Below are 22,401 nucleotides of genomic sequence, written 5' to 3' on the forward strand. Positions count from 1 at the left end.
AGGAGCAGCCCTGGGCTCCTGGCAGAGCTGGGACAGCTTTTTGCTGCGTCTTACTGCTTTACCGCAGAGTCAGGTGGAGCTTAGCAAGAGAAAGCAAGCGAAAGGACAGCTCAAATACTATGGTGACCCACTCGCACCATTGATCAGTCGCTTAGAGGATGAGAAAGAATATTCCCCAATGAAACTGCACTCCCAGAATGACTGACCGGGCAACTGACACAAGTTTGGTGCCAAAAATAGTATTCCATGGGAAAAAGTAGTTCAGGTCCTGGCTAATCTCTGCCTGCTTCGCTAAAAACTCCTAACTCTTTCACTGTTCATCTGTGTTGCTATTTTTCTGCTTATCAGCTATTTCAATGAAGAGGTGTTTTTTTCTCCCTTAATTATTTGTAAATACGTCTCATTAAAGACCTTATAAAAGTGAACTATACCTGGTGGCTGCTTTCATTAAAATAAAAGACACCACAGCTATCTGCAACCTGAGAAAATTCTGAGTGGGAGAGATGCTAAGCAAAAGAAAAGCAATGCAGTAATGGTGTAAAAGCAGCATGCCCTGATGTAAATACACCAGCGTTAAACCCGCTTTTAAAATATATATATGTATATATGTATATGTGTGCGCATAATATATATATATATATATATAAAATATATATAATTTTATATATACTTTATACTGTCAGAGAACAACCTTCCCGAGGGGGACGCAGCAGACGAACATGACGAGTTCAACAGACACACAGACACATTTAAGGAAGAGCGCATCGGCAGAGGACGAGCCACCGCTGCAACACACGGCGAGAGTTCAGACTTCAGCTCTGAACATCAGCTACACTTTGCTGCTTCTCATCTTCCAGGCAAGCAAACCAAGGACTGATGCAAACAATTTAACCTCTCCTCTACCTGCCTGCGGGCACAGCCCTAAGCAGGGTGCAGCTCCACGGATAAACGCCCTGTGAATCACTTAGTTACTGAGGCTAAGTGCAAGCTAATTAATTGACTGGATCTGTTCCTCTACCGTATCTATTAAATGCAATCTTCCTCAGAAAGGCCGACTGCCTTGCAGTTACAACATTTAGATGCTACAAATTCATGAGCCAGAATCAGTAAACACGATGCAATTATAAAAATAAGTTGATGTGGAAAATCAACTTAAAGGGTCCTCGAGAGAAAATGCACTTCTAGATAAAATGCCTCATAAAAATGCACATAATAGCATCCTGGCTGCAGTGCAGTAAACAGCCGGATTAAATTTTATTTCGTACCAGGCAAATTACACACTGAGATACGTCATTCTGCCTTACAAATCACAACTGCGTATTAAAAGTTCACAGTCTTAGACCCAGTCCCCCGGGAGCCTCTGGCCAAGCAGGTCCCTTCCTTCCTGCATTCCCCAAAAACTCAGGGATGGCTTTGGCCAGGAGGAGGTTTCGTTCCCCTGCGCTTTGCAGAGAGCACCAGGGCATCCAGCTTTTACACCTTCACATCCTGTGAAGCCCCCGAGTTTGCAGAGCATCCAGCCAACCAGCACCAATTCACTTGTTTTACCCCCGGTCTCCCTGAAAGCTGCAGTTCGGGATGTCTCCTCCAGCTCTGCGATACCCGTGCGAACGCCAGAGCACAAACCACGCTGAGAAACGAGAAATAATATTAATTCTAATCCTAGAAAGGACAAAAAAACCCCACATCTCAAGTCACTTTGACTAGACTAGACCAAGCATTTGAGGATATAAAATTATTAGGAGGATGGACAGAATGGGTCTTATCCTATTGTGCTCGTTACTGTTTCTCAGGGGTTTCTTTTTAATTTTACTGCCATGTTAATTCTCCTGAAATCCTATTATAATCATCCTCAATCCAGCTGCCAGGAGCCAAGCGTTTGTTACCTTGCCCTTTACTCTAAGTAAGGTGTGAAGCTGCTTTATCCCATCGGAGCCAAAGACAGATGAGTTTCTAATTGCAGAGCCGTTCTCAGGTTCCTTGTTTCTACTTGCAATCCAATTTCCATGTGGGAGATGAGAAAACTGTTGCACAAAACTTGGGCTTTCACATGGTCAGCACATTTTATTGGCTCTCTTGGCAGCCCACAAAACCACTGACCACCAGATTTGCCGTCCGCCTGCAGGACCTGACAAGAAAGGACAGGTTTATTCTTCAGTGGCTTTTTTTTTCCCCCTTTTTCAGAGGTCTCAAAAAACTTGGGTGGGCAAATCTCTAATCTTCGCAGAGGGCTCCGCTGAATCACAGTCTCTCATTCAAAGCCTGAGGTCGCTTGGGGAGGCCAGGAAGCATTTTTGGTTGCAAGATCATCAGTTCGGGATACTTTGTTCTACGTGTCCATGTTCTCCAGCTGGCGTGGAGGCTGAAGGTACGTTCCCGCGTTCTGAGAAAGCCTAGCAGCCCAGTAATGGAGCCAGGCACCGTACAAGCATGTGACCAGGGTAATATCGCTACCCTGAAGAGCTTGTAATCCCCTTGAGGAAAGAACAGGATTATTGCATTTGGTTGTCAGAAAGCAAAAGTGGTTAGAAGTGCTCTTCTCTCTCATTTATACCGGCATCTTCTAGAAGAGACCTGCAAACTCCATGAGGACCTTTACCTTGCTGGAGCCAGAATAGTGGCTATTTGGGCTATTTCCTTCCCGCTCCTGGGTGCTGCTGCTGGGTCCTCTACTGCGAGACTCTCTCTGCGTTCACAACAGGGAGCTGCTGACAACCTTACACACGTCCAGCCGCGCTGGCACCTCCGAGCTGTCTTGTTTTCATGCTGGAGAGCCTTCACCTATTTACAGTCCATCACTGCAGACATTTCCTTTCTTTTGCCTCCAAGCGATAAAACAAACCGGCTGAGCATTTGGGCACATAGTTAACCCAGCACTGACTGTTAACATGTGTCCGACACCATGGCAACTGGTGCACTAAGCTAATTATGTCCATCCATAATGCTTAATAATGAGGCATTATATTGCCTCATTAGGGAGCCTCTGCATGACTTCACCCCCGTTCCCCTCGCTGCCTGCACAGCGAGGGCGAGGGTTCGCCAAAGCTCACCCGGGCATCGCGATGCCGATCGCAGCAGCCGCAGAGCGACTGGCCCCTTCCCACCGCCTTTCTGGCCTGCTCCTCCGAGGGACACAAGTCCCCTGGCCTTCCCCGGACCTGCCGAGCCAGCCAGCGCTATTGGTGCAGGTCTCCCTGTGTGGTCCCTATTTAAGCACCATCTGTCTTGAGTTTAGCACAACAACACGGCAGTCTCACCAATTAAAAGAGGCATCTGGAGTTAAACCTTGAATAAATGCAAAGTTAAGTAAACGATCAGCTGTGAAAGCTAAATAGCCCGGGAAAGTCAAAGTGCCCGCGGGTGCCTGTAGCCCGGCGCAGGCAGCCAGCAGAGCCCAGGAGGGTGCGGGCACCTCGGGATCCGCGGGAAGCACAGCGCGCGGATCACAAAATCCCACCCTGCCGCTCCAGCGATCCCCGGGCGCGACGCACAAGCCACGCACCCTGCAAACGCCGCAGGCAGAGCCCACGCAAACGCACACATAAAAACAAATCAGCGCAGACCTGAGCCTCCGGGGGCTCAGGTTTAGCAAACTAAAAAGCATCCGAACCCAAGGCCATCCCAAGCCAGGCACCCCGCTTCCCCGAGGCACGACGGGCAGGTCTCCGGATGCCGTCGGAGCCTGGCGCTCCCTCTGCGATCCCGCCCAGGTTGCGGGACGCCGACCGCACCGGAGCAGCCGCTGCCATCGCCGCGCAGGGCTACGCACCTACCTGACACACGCGGCACCCTGACCGGGACTTAGCAGCTTCTCGCCGCCGAAGGCGGCCGCCGGGAGCTAGCAGCCGGCACTTCGTAAACGCGCGGCAGCTCGGATACCTAAGACATCTAGAGACTCAACCCCTCATTTACTTAGGTCGCACGACAGCCCATTTGTTTCAGGAGCGCTTACTGCCTTTATCAGCCAGCAAGAAAACCAGGTGCTGTTTTGAAAAAGAGAGCGAGGAATAACGGCACAGATCGAGAGGCAAATTGTGCTCCGCTCCCCTCCGAGAACCACGTCAAGTCAGCCTCGGGCAGAGCCGTTTCCCTTCCTAGCCGCTGCGGTGGTGACAGTGGCATCGGGAGAGCGCTCGCTCCCTTTCGCTAACGTAGATTTATCTGTTCATTGACTGCTCCTTTGTACCTTGCAACACCAGTCTCAGTCGAGAGACAGCAAGCAACAGAACATCGCAGATGGAAACGCCATTTACTGCAGATCCCCGCGTTAGGGAAATAGCGCTATCAAAATGCAAATCTGGATGTTTGTTCAGGGAAGAACAAGTTTAATGGCTGAAATTCCAGCTTCAAGGAGCGCCACCTGCACTTTCTCCTCTCTTCACCTCTCACTGACAAGAAAGCAAGCAGCGATGCAAAGCAATTTAAGAACAACGCAAACACATGCGGGCAGAACATGAAAGGGCTGCCCTGGCCTTCGCCACATTAGCAGAAGTGACCAGAACGATACAACATGAAACGATGCCCTCAAAACGTAAATCGGGAACGGACCATCTGCACCGGTTTGGGAGAGGAGCTCGGCAGCGTTCATCACCACACTCATGCTGCCGCTTGATGTGGTTTCCAGAAACCCTTCATAGAAATCCAGCGTGCAGCTGACCTCGATTACTTTCTCCTGCTTAAAAAAGCAAGAAACGACAGTTTCGCTCACAACTCTGAAATCTTGAACAGAAAAGAAAGACGTGATTAAAATAAGTAGAGGGCGGGTCAGGCTTACAAAGCCACAGACGGAGTGTTAACCAGCCGTCGCAAAGCACTGGGCGCGAGGCCAACCGGCCAGCTCCCCACCGCCTCACCCCACCCCTCCAAATCCAGCGTCCTCTGACCGTACAAACCACCGGGTGCTAACGAGCCTGCAGAAGACCACGCTGCAGCCCGCGCACCGGAAAAGTCCGAACGCCAGCCGGCTCCCCGCTCACTCCTCTCGCTTTCGATTCCCCCTGCACGAGCGTCGATAAAACGTCCGGAGGGCACTTACACATGCAAGGACACACACACGCGCAACTGTAAATTCTGCATAAACGCGTTAAACAACAGGCTTCCCATATGCTTCAAGTCACTTAGTCCTTGGAAGCGCATGGGAGTGATCTCGGCTGGCAGTTTGCATCCCCAGTAAGGAAGGAGCAGGCTTGAAACAGCACCAGGAAGCAACAAATTTGTTGAAGCATTAAGGGACCTATTCCAGGTTGCTGTAATTGAACTAAGCAGGAGGCAAAAGCTACAGTCTTTACTGGGAACTGGCTCTGCTTTGGGTTTTTGGGGGGAGTACGTGGGCAGTGAATTATAGCCCTTGTCTCTTTTGCCCTGTTGTTATCCCTCAGCCACCCACTCGCAGGTCCTGGCACCTGGGATTTGAAGCACATGAAGCTCCTCTAGTCTGTGTTCATGCAGTGGGAGCACTTTGCTTGGCCACCTTCACCAGCTCAAGCTCCAAACGCCATGCCGGTGGGCAGAGAGAAGCCTGAAGCTCCCAGCTTGCCTGGCATCCTCCCCACCTTGACCGTGGGCAGTGCTGTAGGGAGGGACCCTACAACCCAGGGAGAGACCTGGGAAAGCCCTAGAGATGCTCTCAGAAGGACAGCCAGCGGCAGAAGCACCCTGCAGGCCCGGGATCCACCTTCGGGCACTGCCCAGCCCCTGGCGCGCTGGATTGTCTGGCCAAACAGCCTCCTCCGGCCTGCTGGGAAAGTGTTTTCCTGCCAGGAGATCCTTAACTGGTGACATACTGTGAGGAATGCCAAACCAGCCCAGCCACCCTGCTAATCCCTCGGTAGGGCCACATGACAGGTGGGACAGGACACACCTCCTTGCCACGGCCCTCTCTCCATGGGCTCTCCATCAGTGGTGGTCCAGGGTACTCACTCCGGAGAGCTCAAAGGAGAAGAGAAGGTCACTGCAAGACACTGCAGCAGCATACGCTATGTCTCCTGGCACTACAAAACGGCTCCTTCTCCAGGCAGCGCAGGGTGCCCCTGCTTTGCAAGTGGGGCAGGCAAAGATCGTACCTGTGGTGCGTTACCAATGCTCAGCAGATGGGCAGTGACTTGTTAAACCAAAGCAACTCATTTGCTTTGGCTCGCACAACCATGCCCTAAGACAGCGAGAGACACATGCAGGCAAAACAGGACAAAGCTACAGGCACAAGAGGCCCTAAGGGATGCGTTTGTAAAGGGGACTGATTAGCAAGTGCAACATGAGTTTTGAGACTTCACGTAGCCAATAAGCTCCTGATTTTGCTCCCACTGAACTTACTGGAGATGTCCCACTGACCAGTGGGAACTGGACCAAATCCACTGGAGAAGCAGGTGGAGCTTGCTCAAGAGCCTGATCATAATCAGTGAACAACTGTCATGCAGAACAAGCCTCCTTACTCACAACACTTTTCCAAGCCTTTTAAAATCCTCCCTGCTTATTCAGAGGGCGGGATGCACACCTCTCGCACAAGAAAGCTCCTCACCGGGTAGCACCAACCCAGAAAAAACAGATCATCATGCTACTGCTGAGTGGGCCACATCGGGGACCTCTACCAACCAGACGCCAGTCACCCGAATCCTACCTTCAGTTGAGATGGTTTAAATAAACATCACAAAGTATCTCAATCCTGATTCCTGGGCAGTAATGTATCTGCTTGTATTTACCACCCACACACTATTTTATTAAGACGTAATCTCAAACAAGAATTGTTGCCATTGCTGAAGTTTATTTTAACATATGGCCAACTGAGCCTAAGAAAAACATGTAAAAAACATTTTAAGGTGCTATTCTTGCCTAATGGTTTTTATAATTTTTTTAATGCCCAATATATATTTATACATTCCAAACACTGGGGGGAAGAGGGGTTATGTTAAAAAAATTATATCCGTCATATGGCAATTGCTAAATGAAAAAAGTACTGTGGTTCCTTTGTATTAGTCTAAAACCGCTAGCGCTGTTTTAATTTTCAATAGACGAAAGGTAATTTGTGGTTTCATAAATCCTGTTCAAGACATTACAATTCTTACCTGGTCACAGCTGTCAGACATTGATACGCTACACCATGGTGACGGGTTTTTAAAACTAGAGATGGATGCCTTGTAAAAACCTTGAGGAATTTAAAAGGTAGAAAAATTCTTTCAGCCCAGAAAAAGCCCAGTTAAAGTCCTGTTTGGGGTCAGTTGCTTTTGCTGCAGTTCAACAAGGTACTTCAACACATGCCTGAAACCAAGCACTGGAGTAGCTCCACTACCTTTGATAAACCATCCATGTATGCAACTTTAAGCACATGATTTGCCATATAATCATGGCGATCAGGACACCATTAACCAGAAACCATTTGCAGAATTAATGTCTCTTGAGAGGCGCCTTCCAAGCAGCAGTTTCCCGGCTTTAATCTCATTCATCCAGGTACTGCCATGAGAACGGTGCAAATGGTATCTTACCTTAGGAAGCTACCACGCAGACGTAGCTCAACCGGACGCCTTTGTGCTCTCCCACGAAAGGAAGCTGTTTGCCTCGGCCACCCTCCCATGCCCAAGTTACTCATCGAGGCGTCAGAAGGCTGCCTGATTTCAGGTCTATTCACCACAAAAGGTGAGCGTAACGATTTTTAGGTCATCACTGCAAACAAAGAGTGACCATCTGCGGGTCAGAGCAGATGGAGAGGCATTTCAACACTAAAGCAGACTGCCACGCCGGGGCTGCTCAGAGCTGCTCGCCCACCGACGGAGTATCCTGAAGAGAGACGGCTATGGACTGGTGAATCTGTCAGCCCCTCATGGGGGTGAGGGCAACCAAAGCTCCAGCTGAACCTGGATACAGCACCGACCTCACTAACTGGGCAAGGACCTGGGCTGACCAAGACACTAGCCAACATAGAGTGGCCCAAAGGTCCCATGCCGAAGCGGACGGTCCACCGCAGCTCTCCAACTCTTTGCAATTGGGTCTCCTACCCATACAATGCCGATATTGGCTTAACCAACAAGGGTTGCAGGGAGGTCCTGCTCCTACCATTAAACTTGAAAGAAGAACATGCCGATTGGTCCCAGGTGGAAGATGAGTTTCTACCTCATGAACAACTATACCTGGAGCTGGAAGGAGCCCTCGTTACAAGGGTGCATGCAGCTACATCAAAACGCCCACTAAACAGGCCCTGCTTTTCCATCTCGGAAGGACACGGCCCTAAATGCATTTATCCTCATATGGAAGACCGCCCCGCAGAATTTAAGTGGATATATTCTAAAATATCAGCTTTGTTTCTTTCACCAATAAACCAGAAAGCTACTCTCTCACATGTTTATTTGAAACAGGGATTTAGTGAATATTAAATACTTTCGTCTAAGCTAAGGTTCCAGGCTGGGATTTAAGTATCTGTGTTACAAGATGAATTTGAATTTTAAACTGCAGTAAGCACATTCTAAAAATGGAATAAAATAATCATTTCCATGTGCTAATCTCTGCCCCTCTGCTAACCCTGCTGACCCAAACACAGCTGACATTTTGACCAGTGCAGGGCATTTGCTTCTTTGCTCGCTGCCTGCTCGCAGAAAAATAAAGCCAGGAAGCCAAGACAAAAAAACACTCCCCCATTTTGTAGTTTTCAGCTGATTTCCCTCAAAAGAACAGAAGGACAGACTAATGGGAATGATGAACTCAGAGACCACTTGAAAAGGCCACTTTGCGCACACATTGCATTCTTTATATAGCATTTATATATTGACTCGCATCCTGTTTTGATGTAAATCGTAATGCTACTTAACTGCTGTCTGCAAAACTAGCAAATTCCAACAGATCTGGCAAAACACTTAAGCCGCTGCTTAACTTCAAGCCCAGAAGTTGCTCAATGGGGCTATTCATGAGCTGTGCAGAGACTTTCAGTCTTTCCCACACCAAGAGGTGCAGAGCTCTTTTCCTGGAGGCAGTCCTGAGCGCCTGGCAGCATCTAAGCCAAGGAGAAAATATTGTCACCTATGCCCTTCGGTTTTATCTCCTCAACTTTGCGCTGCACACGATGCAATGGCAAAAAAAGAAAATCCTCCGGCATACAATGACTTTGATTTTTGAGGTGCTTGTCTGAAGAAGGCCATGGTTCAGCACAAGTAACAGACAGCAAAGGGTGGTATTGCCGCTCCTGATCTAGCTCACCTTCATGGATGTCACAGGAGGACTGCTCCTAAAGTAGCACTATTTTGTATATTCCTAGGTCACCATTCATATGGAAAATGCTCAAGACTAATCTCTCTCCAGGTTTAGGTTATCATTTTATGATATGTCTTTTTTTTTTTTTTTTAAAAGAGAAAAGATAGAACTATAGCTTTTTACATCCAGTGAATCAAACTCCTTATAATTAGGGTTGCTGGTTTCTACGGCAACGAGGATCCAACTCTGTTTTATGTGAAATAAAAAAAGAATAGCTACACTCCAGCTGTCGGTGTGGTCTGGGCACTGCAAGCCAATAAAGGGATTTTGCTGCAGACTTGGTAGAACATTTAGGGCAGACCCGCTCCGTTCCCGGGGTCAGCGCCTCGGAGGAGGGGTGCGGAGTTAAAAACCTCCCGTCTCCCAACTCACAGATCTGACAGAGCCGCGTGAGAAGTAGCCAGAGACTTCTCCACCCTTCCCACCGGAGCCCGCGTCCGTCCTCGGCACACCTTGCCCCGGGATACCACCAATCCTCCCCTTTCCGAGAGCAGTCCCACCCACACCCTTCCCCGAGGGTTAACACAACCCCTCCGCGATGACTTCACCTATAATAACAACTTCCAGGGCCCTGTGGACGCCGGAGGAAAACAAACTCGAGTTATTTTTTCCTTTTACAGTGCTCTTATTTTAAGAATTGGATGTGGGTGTAAAAGCAGAAGACACACCTCTCGGAGCTGGGATGAAGCGCTGCGGGTATGATGCGACTCTGGCAAGCACAAAAGTGAATCACACAAGTATCGGCGCTGAGTTTCTAGAGTAGTAATTTGCTCGGGCCAGGCTTCCGTAACAGACGTTGCTTTTTATATAAGTCATTTTGCACTGCTTTTTCATACAGATGAGAAAAAACAGCAATATAACAATCCTCCCCACCGCACCCGCACCGTGCACGTATACACGCTTGTAACGCCAAAGATGAACGCACGCTGAGATAACCCACAAAAATCCCTGCTGCTGGCAGGCCAGGAGACACAGACAGACCCCGAGGAGCTCAGCACGCACCAAAATTACCCGGCTCCATCTGCCGAGGAGGCCCACACCTCGTGGACCTGGCGAGACCGGCCACGGCGCAGGTCCCGACAGTGTTAGCATCGCTACAGGCCTCCACGTGGGGAAAAGGAGGAGGATTTTACCTAAACGGGGATAACGGTCCATGCGGATGTGCTCTTGGTGTGTACGCTGCTAGCGGTTTGCCACGAATTCCTAAAACTCACGTGTAAAGAGAAATCAATGTTCAAAGATAGCATCGACTTTCTCTATCAGTTTGCATAAGATAACAATGACTTTGCCCGAGCCGGATTTGATTTTACAAATCAATGGCTTCTCAAGAACAAAGCTAGCTGGAAAAAGATTTGTTCACGGATTTCCACAGGGAAAAAAGGAATTTGCTGCTATAATTTCAACACTAAAGCATTTCAGACAAACAAGCTTTTTCTTTTCCTTCCTTGGAAACGCTGTGGTGGTGCATATAAGAGTTGGAGTTCAAGGTTTCCAAAGGGCTCTGCGTGTGCTGGGCTCGAGGTCAGCATTGTCTCTGCTGCACCGCCACCTCCAGCACAGCAGATTACGTGTCCTCAAGAGCTGAGCCCGCTAGAGAGGAACAGGATGTAAGAGAACAGAGTAAAAAGACACAGAATAAACCATTTCTAGCTCTCCAGTTGGGCACCTGAGAAGCTGAGTTGACTGAAAGCCCACAAGTCACTTCTGGAAATGTGGACCTCATTATTTTCCAGGTGGCTTCTCGCTCCGTTCCTACTTTTGGCAACCCAGCACCCAAAGCTTATCTAGATAGTGGATTGGGATGACATCGGACAATGGGACCACCCATTTTGCCCCCAGTTAGACTTCTCAGCATCCCACATGATGTGGAAGAAGCTCCTGGACTCCATCTGTCACCGAAGTTCGTGAGATCGCTCCCAATCAAAGCATAACAGACTTGTGCAGCTCTCGTTATGCAGTGCCCCAGCACCAGATGTCGGGCAAAAGTTGTTTATGCAATCAAAAAGCTTGGTTACATTTACAAACATCACTGCTGATAAGATATCTCTTAAAAAAACAAACAAAAAAAGCAGTTATTTGCACAACATTGGAAAAGGGTTTGTTGACTTCTGCTGAAGAATGCATGTGATGTTTAAATGCTTTCAAAGATTTTTTTTTTAAACTTTAACCAGTAAATTTTTCCCAATCACTGTGTTAATTAGCAATCTTAATTATAGATACGCGGATCAGAGAATCAGGTGGTTGTAGTAAATACCAGGCTTTGAAAGCTGAAAAGGACACAGGCATCACACGCTTGAGCTTGTGCTCCCGCTGCGAGCAGAAAGGTGGCCAGCAGCGCAGCACCAGCACTGGCCTGCGAAAGGCCCTGAGCAAGTCTCTTCATCGTGTGCCTCAGTTTCCCCAATTGCAAGCTGAGGAAGGTTTGTGCTTGAGGGTAAAATCACCTAAGGAAGCTTAATAGGAGACAGGTTCAAAACTAATAAAATGAGGTCCCCTGCACAGCAGGTACCGAACCAAGCGATGCTGCGGATGCCAGAAGTCAACAGGGATGCAAAGGGAGGACGGACGAGCTCATGGGACAGAAAGTTACTAAATACCTAGAAATCACATCGGGCTTAGAAAGTCCCCGAGCTGGAAGTACTGCGGGTGTAGGACAGCACCGGGAAGATGTTCGTGCTCCTGCTGCTCGGCACTTACCATCTCCCCGACTCACCATCTGCACTTCTCTCCTCCCATGCCTTGCACAGAGCACCATGCCCCACAGACTACAGCATTTCATAAGAAATTACTGTTTGTTTGTTTGTTTTTCAAACGCAAACATTAGCAGAAAGAACAGAAATGCTATAATTGAGGAGTCATACCTTTTGCTTCCAAGAACTAGTCAGACCTGTTTTCCCCCAAGTTTTAGCAGGATACAAACATTGATGTCAAAGAAGTTTTCCAACCTAAGACGAACATTAAATACAGCTCAAATTCACAGGACGCGCTGTATAAATCCAGCAGGGCCTGATGCGGCCCAAGGCATTTGCAAAATTCACTTTGGAAATACACAGAGGTACTTACAAAGATATCTCCTCCGATCAAAGAGATTTGTATTTTTCACAAGCGAGCAGTTCACTTGCTAGCAAAGAGACAAATTTAATTTCTAATTTGCTTTCCGTCAAAACATTATTTTCTTGTTGCTATGACAGCTAAAATAAAAACCTCTTACCTCTGTGACAACTAGTGAATGCCCCCCCAGAAGCAGTAGCGTGGGGAGGGAACGCAGCCACGTGCCTCACTTTGGGCTCTTGGTGCTTTTAAGTTGATGTGTGGGTTTTTTTTTTTTTTAAATCCAACCCGGCTACAGAGGAAGGTATTGTGGGGTGTCACAACCAGGCATGACTTGCCAAGTGCGCCCCAGTGCATGCGGGTGCCCACCGAGCCAGCCGGCCGTGGCGCAGGCAAATTTGGTGTTGAACACAGAGGCACCTTTTGGACCGGTGGCGCTTCACACTCAGCTGCGTCGGCATCCGCAGAAGAAGAGAGGGAGCACAAAGTTTGGTGGGGATTTGGGGCTCGCTGAAGCCCATGGGATCCTTCCCAGGGGCTCCTACGGGTTTTGCATCAGGCTGCAGCTGAACAGCTGCCGTGCACAATACCATGAGTTGCGCCTCTAATCCAAGACGCACAACACCGGAGGAGGGGGGGAAAAAAAAAAAAGACATCTGCTGACCATCAGTAGATATGGCAAGAGTCCAACAACAATAACAAAAAGGGCTTAAATATATAACCATTTCTTTTCCTTGTGCTCCTCCTCCATGGCTACCAGCCGCACAATACTAAAGAAGTGCCCTGATGAATAAATATCTTCTTTTCCTTAGCAACAGAGTCAAGTTTTGTTCCTGCTTAAAAGAAACATCTCAAGCTAACACAGACGATTTAAACGGCAATAAATATAGTACGTGGGTGTAATCAAAATCGCTGAAACGCAAATCACACTTTTTAGCCTGGGTTATTTTAAAGCATGACTAGAGCTGCCAATGATCTGTAGAAACACAGAGGAGAGGGCTAGAGGGGTAAGAAAAAATGCAGCAATTCTGGCAGGACAGAAAGACACTGCACATTCCTCTTCAGCAAAATCCAGCCCAGTAACAGTGATGAGATACTGTTATTTGTCTTGAGCCTTTAGCACAACTAGCGTTTCTGCAACAGATTTCTCTGTCTACAAACTGCAAAGGTTGCATGTAGTCAAAATCTGTTAAATGCATAACCCTGGTGCACAGAAAACGTATTCTTTTCACAGCTCTACTCCTTTAACAGTTCATTTAAGAAGTCTGTCTTGCATTTTTCCATTTGGTGTTGGGAAAATGTTTTCTTTCACCTGGCTTAGAGCCCGATTCAACAGAAAAAGAAAGCCCTTCCCGTTTCCATGGGGCCCTGCAATGTAAGGCGCTGGACTAATTTCACCTTAAACCGGGCACCTTTCTGCTCTGTTGTCAGCTGTATAGTCCCCTTTCCTTTAGCCCCAGCTCCCCGTGTCATTTAGAGGATTACTTAAGCCTGTGTTGTTTCAAGTCTACCTTTCCCGATGTTATCGGCAAGAGCAATTTCCTAACGCCGCCTCGCCTGCTGCAAGCGTTCAGAACAATAGGGCTGGATTATTAATACACCGGCGGCGACTCTGCCCAGCCAAATCCAGCCAAATCCGTGCTGGAGACCCGGGCGTAAGCGGAAGAGGCTCGGCCGTGCCAAACCCCTCCGGACCCGCCACCTCCGCCCGGCAGTCCTTGCCCTCCTCGCCTCTCCGACCTGTGCTGCCAAGAAACAAAATCTCCGTTCCTGCCGCGAGCCCGGGGAAGTGCCAAGGGACGGCTCCCGCAGTTCTCCCGCGGCTACTGGGCTGCTTGGTGTTTCAAATGAAGCTTCATTTCTCTTTCCTGACCGTGCCAAATATCCCCAATTGCCATACAGGTTGAAACACCTTAAAAAAAAAAAAAAAACACAACAACAGCAGCAAAAATCATAGCTAGATGGCACAACGCAGCCCGGTTTCTATCCAAAGCCAAATACCACTGCACGGTTTTAGACTAATTTTCCTACACAACCTTTTCTGAAGCTCTCAGACAGTCAAAGCCAACACTGCCTTGCATCCCCACCCTCCCAGGCAGCGCAACGCCCTTTCGTTGCTGCCCGTTATTGGTGGGCTTGGGGCGCGTCGGACCCGCGTTGCCCGTCAGGGACCCCGGGTTGGTGGGACAGCCACCGTGGGAGATTTGGACCTTGGGGCAGAAACCTTTGGGCGTAGGGGATCGCGTCTCTTCTTTCTGTGCCCGGCAGGAAGGTGCTGTCCGAGGGGAACCGGAGAGCCCGGCAGCCGGAGGGCAGGAGCGCCAGGCGCCCCGTCCGGCCCTGGGGGACGCGCTGGGACCGCAGGAGAGACGACAGCGCAGCAGGGCAGCTCTCGACACTCCGACCTTTTATTTCGCTAGAGACCCAGAGAAATAGCAGCGCTTGGTGCCCGTTTTCTGCCTTTTTCAAGATAAAAGATTGTTTCACTTCTGTTTAATTTTTTTCTAGATTGAAGCTTGCGACTGCAGAAGGCAACTCCATAGTTCAAGGAGCTCAGCTTCTCCGGCCAAAACTGCATAATGACACATTCCCTTCCTTACCCTGTTTTATTCCAATAAGACAAACGTATCAGGTGCTTTCATCTAAATAGCTGTCAACTTTGGAGAGGCAAAAGTCCTTGACAGAGGCTGTGATTAACTGAGGGCTGATTCTCCTCACATCCACGGTCAGGACAAGACACCGCGCTGTAACGTACGTTGCAAGGCCACACTGTATAGATTTATAGCTGAAATGATTCAGTAGCGTGATGTCAGACTGTGCGGCTGAGAACTGGCTGCTTTATGTTTATCTAAAATATGTAGATATTTAAATCCCTAAGCCTGCAGTAAAATAATTTAGAAGCTCCAACTATAAAAGATCTGCTCCCAAATCCTCATCACTTTTCAATCCTAGTCTCCGACACATTATATTCTTTCTGCATTTAATGTGCCCTTAAGGTGGGGATTAGGTAGGCATTTGATTATGTCTTTTATGTTTATAGCAATTCATTTCCAAACCTTTGCTAACTTAAATTAAATGCTACGTTTTTACCACCTAGCCCTGAATCGAGAGAGAGCAGCAGAGAAAAATCAGTCCTCAAACAAAAATTACATTTCTAAAGCACCCTTTTCTGTGCAAGCACCTTGGGGCTACTGCATAAAGCCACTCTGAGCTGCCTTAAAGACGTACCAGCACTGACATCAAAGCAGCTATAATACTGCCACTCGCCGGGACCAGCAGACATCCGAGATCACTACGTTCGTCAGCAAGAAAAAATAAAATAGCTCCTGCCAGAAACGACAATCGGTGGCTGTTGGTAAAAGCAGAACTGCCAAACCGGGCAGCAAGTGCCAGCCGTCACCTCGGGGAGAGCTCGGCGGAGGGGGCCTGGCAGCCAAGGCGCGTGGCGATTTGCACAGTGCTCAGCCCAGCACGCTGCTTTTAAGCGCCACTATCCCCGAGAGGGGACAGCTTCTGCCCAGAAGCCACCACGCTCCTGTTAAACCTCACAGGAGCTGAGCATCCCCAGACAGCGCAAGAGCTCAGTACAGAAAACTCACCGCTGAGGCCAAGTCCAGAGCTACAAACAGCCATGCCGTCTCCAAAGACAACCCTCCTCAACCAGAGTGACTTCTAGCGATTGGGGGATTTAACGCAGTTTGCTTAAAATCTAGACCGTTTTCTCAGAGTTGGTTGGAATCGGGACCACCCCATCCCTGGCTCGATGAAGGGCCGTGCACCATCTCACCATCTCGCATTCTCTCTTCATACATAGGAACAGTTCAAACCACCTCTGACCCTGCTCCACAGTTAGAGCTGGGAGACTGGATCTGAAGCCAAATTTTAATCGCAGCTTGGAAACTGGGATTTTGCCCCATTTTAAAACCTTGAGTTCAGCAGGAGCTGCTCTCGCGAACTGCCAGATCAAAAAAAACCACGGATCTCGTAAGATTAGCTAAGCTCTGCCGCTTTGCCCTTTGGGGCCAAGATAGAAGAATGATATCAAATTTTTATCAGCTAAGAAATTCAAGCCTGGCTTGAACACCATCGCATCTCTGCAGTCCATCGGTATAAATCCAAGCTACACAAGCAGAATACTAAAACAGTTTAGTTCAGCTCTCATGGGCCAGGTAGCAGCAAGGCGGGAGCTGAAGACAGCCTCTTGCACAGACACACAAAACATCACATCTACAGCAAAACACCCTTCAGTTTGGCTTTTCTGCAGCTCCCTGTATATTGCTTAAAAGACAGAGAGGGGATGACGTGTAGTCTTCTACAACGCCTGCACCCCGTTCTCCATCTCTCCATCCTACGGGCTTCAGGGCAGCACCAGGAGGAGGGACCTCATCCACCCAAGCCGACAGGGCAGCCCTTGAGTCTCCAACACAGCCCTCTAAGCTCTCTGAACAGCTTCGGGGGGATTTAGATCATTGCTAAGCCTCGTGCTTGCCCTCTGTGCAGGGCTGAAATTTCACTCTTTGGATCACCATGGTTAGAAACACCGTGTGTGCATGCACCACCCTAGCGCTGCAAACTCATCCATCACTCGAATCAAAACAGCTTTTCCCGGATTGCACAAAGGCATTTCCCCGTGAAAAACACTGTCAAGCAAATTTCACCATTCTCACTGCAGTTGTTGCCATCAAAGGGCATTAAAGAGGATGTAAAGCTGTTTTTCACTTGGCCTAAAATGCCCCAAGATGGCCAAACTTTTTTTTTTTTCATAGGCTGTCATCACTGGTCTCAAAATGAAGATCACTTTCCAGATCCCTGTGAAATTTATGGCACGTCTCCCAGAGACTTCCCAAGAGCCAGGATTTCACCCCAACCTTAGAAGAGTTCAGGCCAAAAAGAAAGTTTAGACAGTTACTGCATGCAATTAAAAAGAGTGGCTAGAATGAAAAGCCAGCATTTAGCAGTGCTAGCAGCCCTGCAAAATTTTACAATACACAACCTTCACGTTAGAGGATCCATTTCTTTCTCCATAAAATATATTGGGCCTTTCCACAAACTCTTTTTATTGGTCCATTTGGCTACTTGCGCCTTTTATGAACTACTCAAGTTCCAGTATCACCTGGAAAAGTCCAGGAAGACGACTGATCTAAACCAAAATGACGTGCCAGACATTGCTAAAAAGCTTATCTGCTACCAAGATTTGGGGCACCACGCATAAAAGCGTAGTAAGGAAAAGTCAGGAAACGGGGCAGCTGGATTTCATCACCTGAAAGGAAGTACGCAGCATCTTTTAACCCATTTATTCTTACCGTCCACAAGGTTCTGGGAGTTGCAAAGTTGATACAAACGCCTGAAACCAAGGTGTCTTTCACCTCAGTGCAAAATCCACTTGGCAGCGAACACGTAGTTAAGACCTGGAATTCTTTTACCAGACTCCAACCCCTCTTCCATGGGGGTCCTTTAATGACTACAGTTAAACAGCAATCTTGCACGGAGGTCCACATGCTAACATAACAACATATTTTAACTGTGTATTTAAGTCGTTTCATTTCTATTGACATTGGCTAAGGTGAGTCCTAAGGCTTGAAGACCTCTAGTACCACGTCAGGGCTGCCCATGTGCACAGTCTTTCTAAGCAAGCACTGCCAAATACGCTTTAACGACAAAAAACTCCTGCAAAACATTTCCTAACCACAATTTCTCACCGTGCCAGTAGGCTGACATGCTCTTGGTGCGCAAAGTGCAGTGCATTCATGCGACTCTCGTGCTAGTGCTGAAGAAAAACCTCCTGAACAGGACGCACCTCCGGCCAAGCACCACGAACAGAAATAGGCAGCACCATAACACATGGAAGAAGCTGAGGTGCGAGAAGGGACGGCGAGGAACTGGGCCACCCCATAGCCCTGCCACCACTGCACCCACCTGGGACGGGGCCTTCGACAGCCCCTGGGCTCCAAACATCACAGATGGAAGCCACTTAAAACGTCAAATACTGGATCGAAGCACCCCATCTGATGGCCCAGCTCTGGTCAGACCACCAGAAAAGCCAGCTGCGGGCAATTAGCTGAGCATGTCAATGTGACAGCATAGCTAATCCAGGTGAGAAGGTGCTTTACAGCCTGCAGGGCAGCTTGCACCCTTGCAATTATTCACATGTTTTACGTCTTAGCTGTACCAGGCCCTTAGGAAATAACGAGGCAAGAGTGGACACTTCTTGCAGCAATCCCACAGAGAGGCTGTTTTAAGCCCTGTAACGAGGTCTATAGCCCTCCCACGTACCAGGGTCTTTTAAAAAAAAAAAAAAAAAAGACCCTTACTACTGTAATCTTGGATGACTCCCTATCATCCAAATCCATCCAATCTTTAATACTGGTGCCCATTACATTAAAGCCCCTCCAACATTTCTGTATGTCTCTGATGTCGCCAGTCCACGGATATTCAGTAGCAAAATTCACCTGGGTTTTCTGCATAAACTGGTTATCTCTTCCTGCATGCCCTGTCACTCCAGTTACCAGCCCCAAGTTTAATGCAAGTGTTGACACCTGCTGCCCCTTGCAGGTGTTTCGCTTTGAGAGAGACTTACATTAAGCCCAATCCATGCAGCTCGCTGAGGGCGACAGAAAAAAATCTGAATTCCTCTTGAATTAACGGCTCAGTCTGAACACTGAGCATGGCTCCACCATGAAACACGTTGCTCGAAGCGCAGCACAGAAAAATCCTGCTGCCCTGAGTATTCCCGTGTGAGTCTATTTCTATTTATGCCCATTTCTATCGAAAACACTTTTTTATACAGGGTGAGGCCCCAATCTCCACTACTGGGCAATTATGCGTGTGTCTAACTACCTGCAGGACCAGGTCTCTGGCTAAACAGGCGGGATTTGATTTCCTGATTTACGAGGCTGCGGCCAGCCTGGCTGCAAGGACCCCGCGGGCGTCGAGGCGCCGGAGCCTTACGCCAGGCGAAGCCGTTTCGGGGAGGGCTCCGAACCGCGGCGACGGCCGCTCTCCCCTCCCGCGCCGGAGGATGCTGCGGCTCCGGGTGCATCCGCAGGGGCACGGGGCTGCGCGGCGCCCAGCTCTGCCGGAGCAGAGGGCGGCCGCCCTCGCCTCCGCTCCCGCGCGGTCTGGGGCTGCTTCCCGCTCCGCTGCCAGACAGGCTTTTTTTAAGCTTCTTTAAACAGCGGAAAACGGCTAAGAACAGACCAAAAGCATCCTGAGGACGTTCCCGAGCGCCCTGCGACTTCGCCAGCTTCGGGGGCCGCCGGCAGCAAGAGTGCAGCACTGCAACCTCCCCACGGGCGGCAAAAACCGCCCCCAAACCCAACTTTTCTGGAAGGATGCCTGTCGGCATCACGAGATGCCTCCAGCCTCCTGTGTCCTTGCAACAAAGACGAAGTTTGTTACCCTGAACTGCTCGGGGCCTCTTCTTTTTCCCTTCTCAGCATGCTTAAATCCCCTCCGAAGCTTAGCGTAACACCAGGCTGAGCATTAATCAACACAACATGCGCTTCATCCAACTCCAGGAATGGCTATGAATATTTAAGTTTTATATTATGTGCTAGGATTATTTTTATATGCATACCACCCTATGTCTTTTTATATATAACCACACACACTATATATACACATACATATTTTTATATATTTTATATATATACATGGGCAAACATACACAGAGCATTTAATTTCTGCAAAATATAATTTAAGCACGGTGGGCTTTTTTCCTTCACAGAGCCACTGAGCGGCCAAACACCCAGGTTAGCAATATGGAGTGCCCTCTGCTGTACATTAAGACAAACAGTCCTTTGTTTAAAAGAAAAGTGGTGGTTTTTTTTTTTTTTGGTAATATTTATGACTTCACTTTGGACAAAATATTTATTCAGATTACGTCTGATCACTTCAAGGGCAGCGTGCAATACTCATACCACAAGAGTTGCCCTGTGAGAGAGACTAACAGATTCACGTCTCATTCGACAGGTTACATTAGCAGAAGGTAAATAGTCTGTGCTGGAACTGCACAGTGCGCAGCGCGGAAATGTTTTATTTATACGTTTGAAAATAGCAAAGGGAAATCAGAACAAACAACATAGCTTTATTATTCCGGCATTTATCAGATAGCCTTCACACTTCAACGAATTTCACATCTATTAGAGGTACAAGCTGAAACTATCCTATGGAAACACGGAACCATTTTTCTTTTGTAAAACACCACTGTTCCTGCTACAAGGAAGACAGTAATAAAACATACTCAAATAAACGTATCTGAAATCTCTACATCTTGTAATAAATTATGCAGCTGATATTAAAAATCGGAGCTACACCGCACAAACCAGACTTAGAAATATTAACTTTTATCATCTTCTCACTTGCAGCTCTTCCCAAACCTGACACGTAACGGGGCTGCGGTGCCAGCACTCAGCCTTTATGGCACAGAATACAGATTTCACGTGGCACGGACGCAGCTCCGTGACGAATGTTTCGGTCTGTTTGGCACGTGAGGAGAGAAGGCTAATCAGTACTGTCCCTGACTGGCTGCCAGTTCTTCAAACATTGAGTAATTTTAGGCAAAAGCCTAACTGCTGTAGAGTTGTGGGCTTTGCAAAAACAGTGATTAAGGAATCTGCAAAGAGCAGGTTATGAGATAACAAGTCTAGCAGCATCTGCTAAGGAGAGGTCCACCTGCATCACCAGCAGAGACCGTGCCTGTCTAGGTGGTGAACCAAGGCACCACTGCAGGAAGGGGCATGGGAAGGCTCTCCCATGCCCACCTGCACAAAACTCACCCCCCCCCTTTTTCTTTTTTAAACCAGATTATATTTTGGCCAGATCAGCTCCCCAACTCGCACCGTTGCAGAGCTGCAAACGTCGTGCTGGCGCAACAGCAAGGGAAGGAGCAAGGCCGCACGGAGACAGTGTCCCAAAGCTGGCATAACCACAGCCTGAAAGATAACGGCTGCTGACAACTATGTAGCCAAGTAATAGATTAAATTTGCTCTCTGCTGCTCCAATCCTGAATAATCCGTATTGCAGCCTAACCTCCTGACCTTCACCGGCACTGCCGTCTGGAGCCCCAGCCGCGCCGCGCAGAGGGGACAGGAGGGACGCGCCTTGGCAGCCCCAGCAGAGGAACCAGGTTATTTAAGAGTAGCAAGGGGCCAACCACACGCACGGAGCTCTCAACCCTGAAACACGGACAAAGATCAGACCCACGGAAAAGTCCAGGAGACGCTCATCCGGCCCTTTGCCAAGATCCACAACTCTCATGTGCCTTGAGGAATAAAACAACAGTTAAGAAACCCTTTCGCAGAGCTTTTGCAGTAGAACTAACCCTAAAGGACACAACCTAGGAGCCCAGAGCAGGGGGGAGGAAGCTGTGTGAGCACACTGGACGGTGGCAAGACCTGTAGTGGTTTTAGGGTCTAGGATGACTGGACTGCAGAGTCCCAAGTTTTGGGAGACATCAGACAGGGGGTATGTTGTATGGGAACCGTGATCAGACCTGACCCCCAGATCGAGCTGGACGGGGACCAAACCCCCAGGTCCTCGCAGAGCAGAGCGGTGCCTCCCCAGGTCACCACGGTCTGGCCCCGCAACCAGCACGCCCCCTCCGCGGCAAGGGAAGGTCTCCTACTGAACGCAAGAAGCTCGTCTATGCCATCGAGGGTTTTGCCCTGCCAGCAGCTCTCTCAGGCCACCTTGATGAAGCAGCGTTGTAGCTGCACCTTCCCCACGGATCCAGGAAAAGCCTGCTCCAGCTGTTTCCCTCCGCTGAGGAGCGGCACGAGCCTGCGAGACTCCTCACCGGTTGTGCCATCCTACGCGGAGATGACAGGAGACAATTAGGAAACGCAAAGAGCCTCCTTCAGCCTCGTCGACATCTCTTGTCCGAGTGCTTCACGCACGCTTCCCCCACGCGCCACACGCCGCCTGGCCGGCCTCAACGCTCTCCCTACCACGGCCCAAGCACAGCCTGGGCCAGGCTGTAAAGCAAAGCCCGAGGAAGGCAAAGTGGGAAGAGCTGAAGCAATGTATATTCATTTACACTTCAAGCTCCTGCAGAAGGAGTCTTCTTTTTTTAACCTGTCTTTGTGCAACACCTATTGCAACAGGGTCTGGATCTGCAAG

The 22,401-nt window shown here is 48.8% G+C and overlaps 1 protein-coding gene across 5 annotated transcripts in view; it reads right to left on the reverse strand.

Annotated features, from left to right (window-relative positions):
• The window catches only part of PRICKLE2 (prickle planar cell polarity protein 2), a 122,408-nt gene that overhangs the window by 87,954 nt on the left and 12,053 nt on the right, over positions 1–22,401 (reverse strand). Inside the window, exon 1 of one of the 5 annotated variants that reach the window (XM_009678654.2) lies at positions 5,036–5,107. The exons of the other annotated variants lie outside the window; for them this stretch is intronic. Within the exon in view, the coding sequence (XP_009676949.2) occupies positions 5,036–5,103 (68 nt within the window). The 5' untranslated portion in view covers positions 5,104–5,107. Of the gene's footprint in view, positions 1–5,035; positions 5,108–22,401 lie in introns of those variants that run through there. 5 annotated transcript variants of the gene reach the window in all.

Source organism: Struthio camelus, chromosome 14, assembly GCF_040807025.1.
Source record: "Struthio camelus isolate bStrCam1 chromosome 14, bStrCam1.hap1, whole genome shotgun sequence".
NCBI classification, from domain to species: domain Eukaryota; kingdom Metazoa; phylum Chordata; class Aves; order Struthioniformes; family Struthionidae; genus Struthio; species Struthio camelus.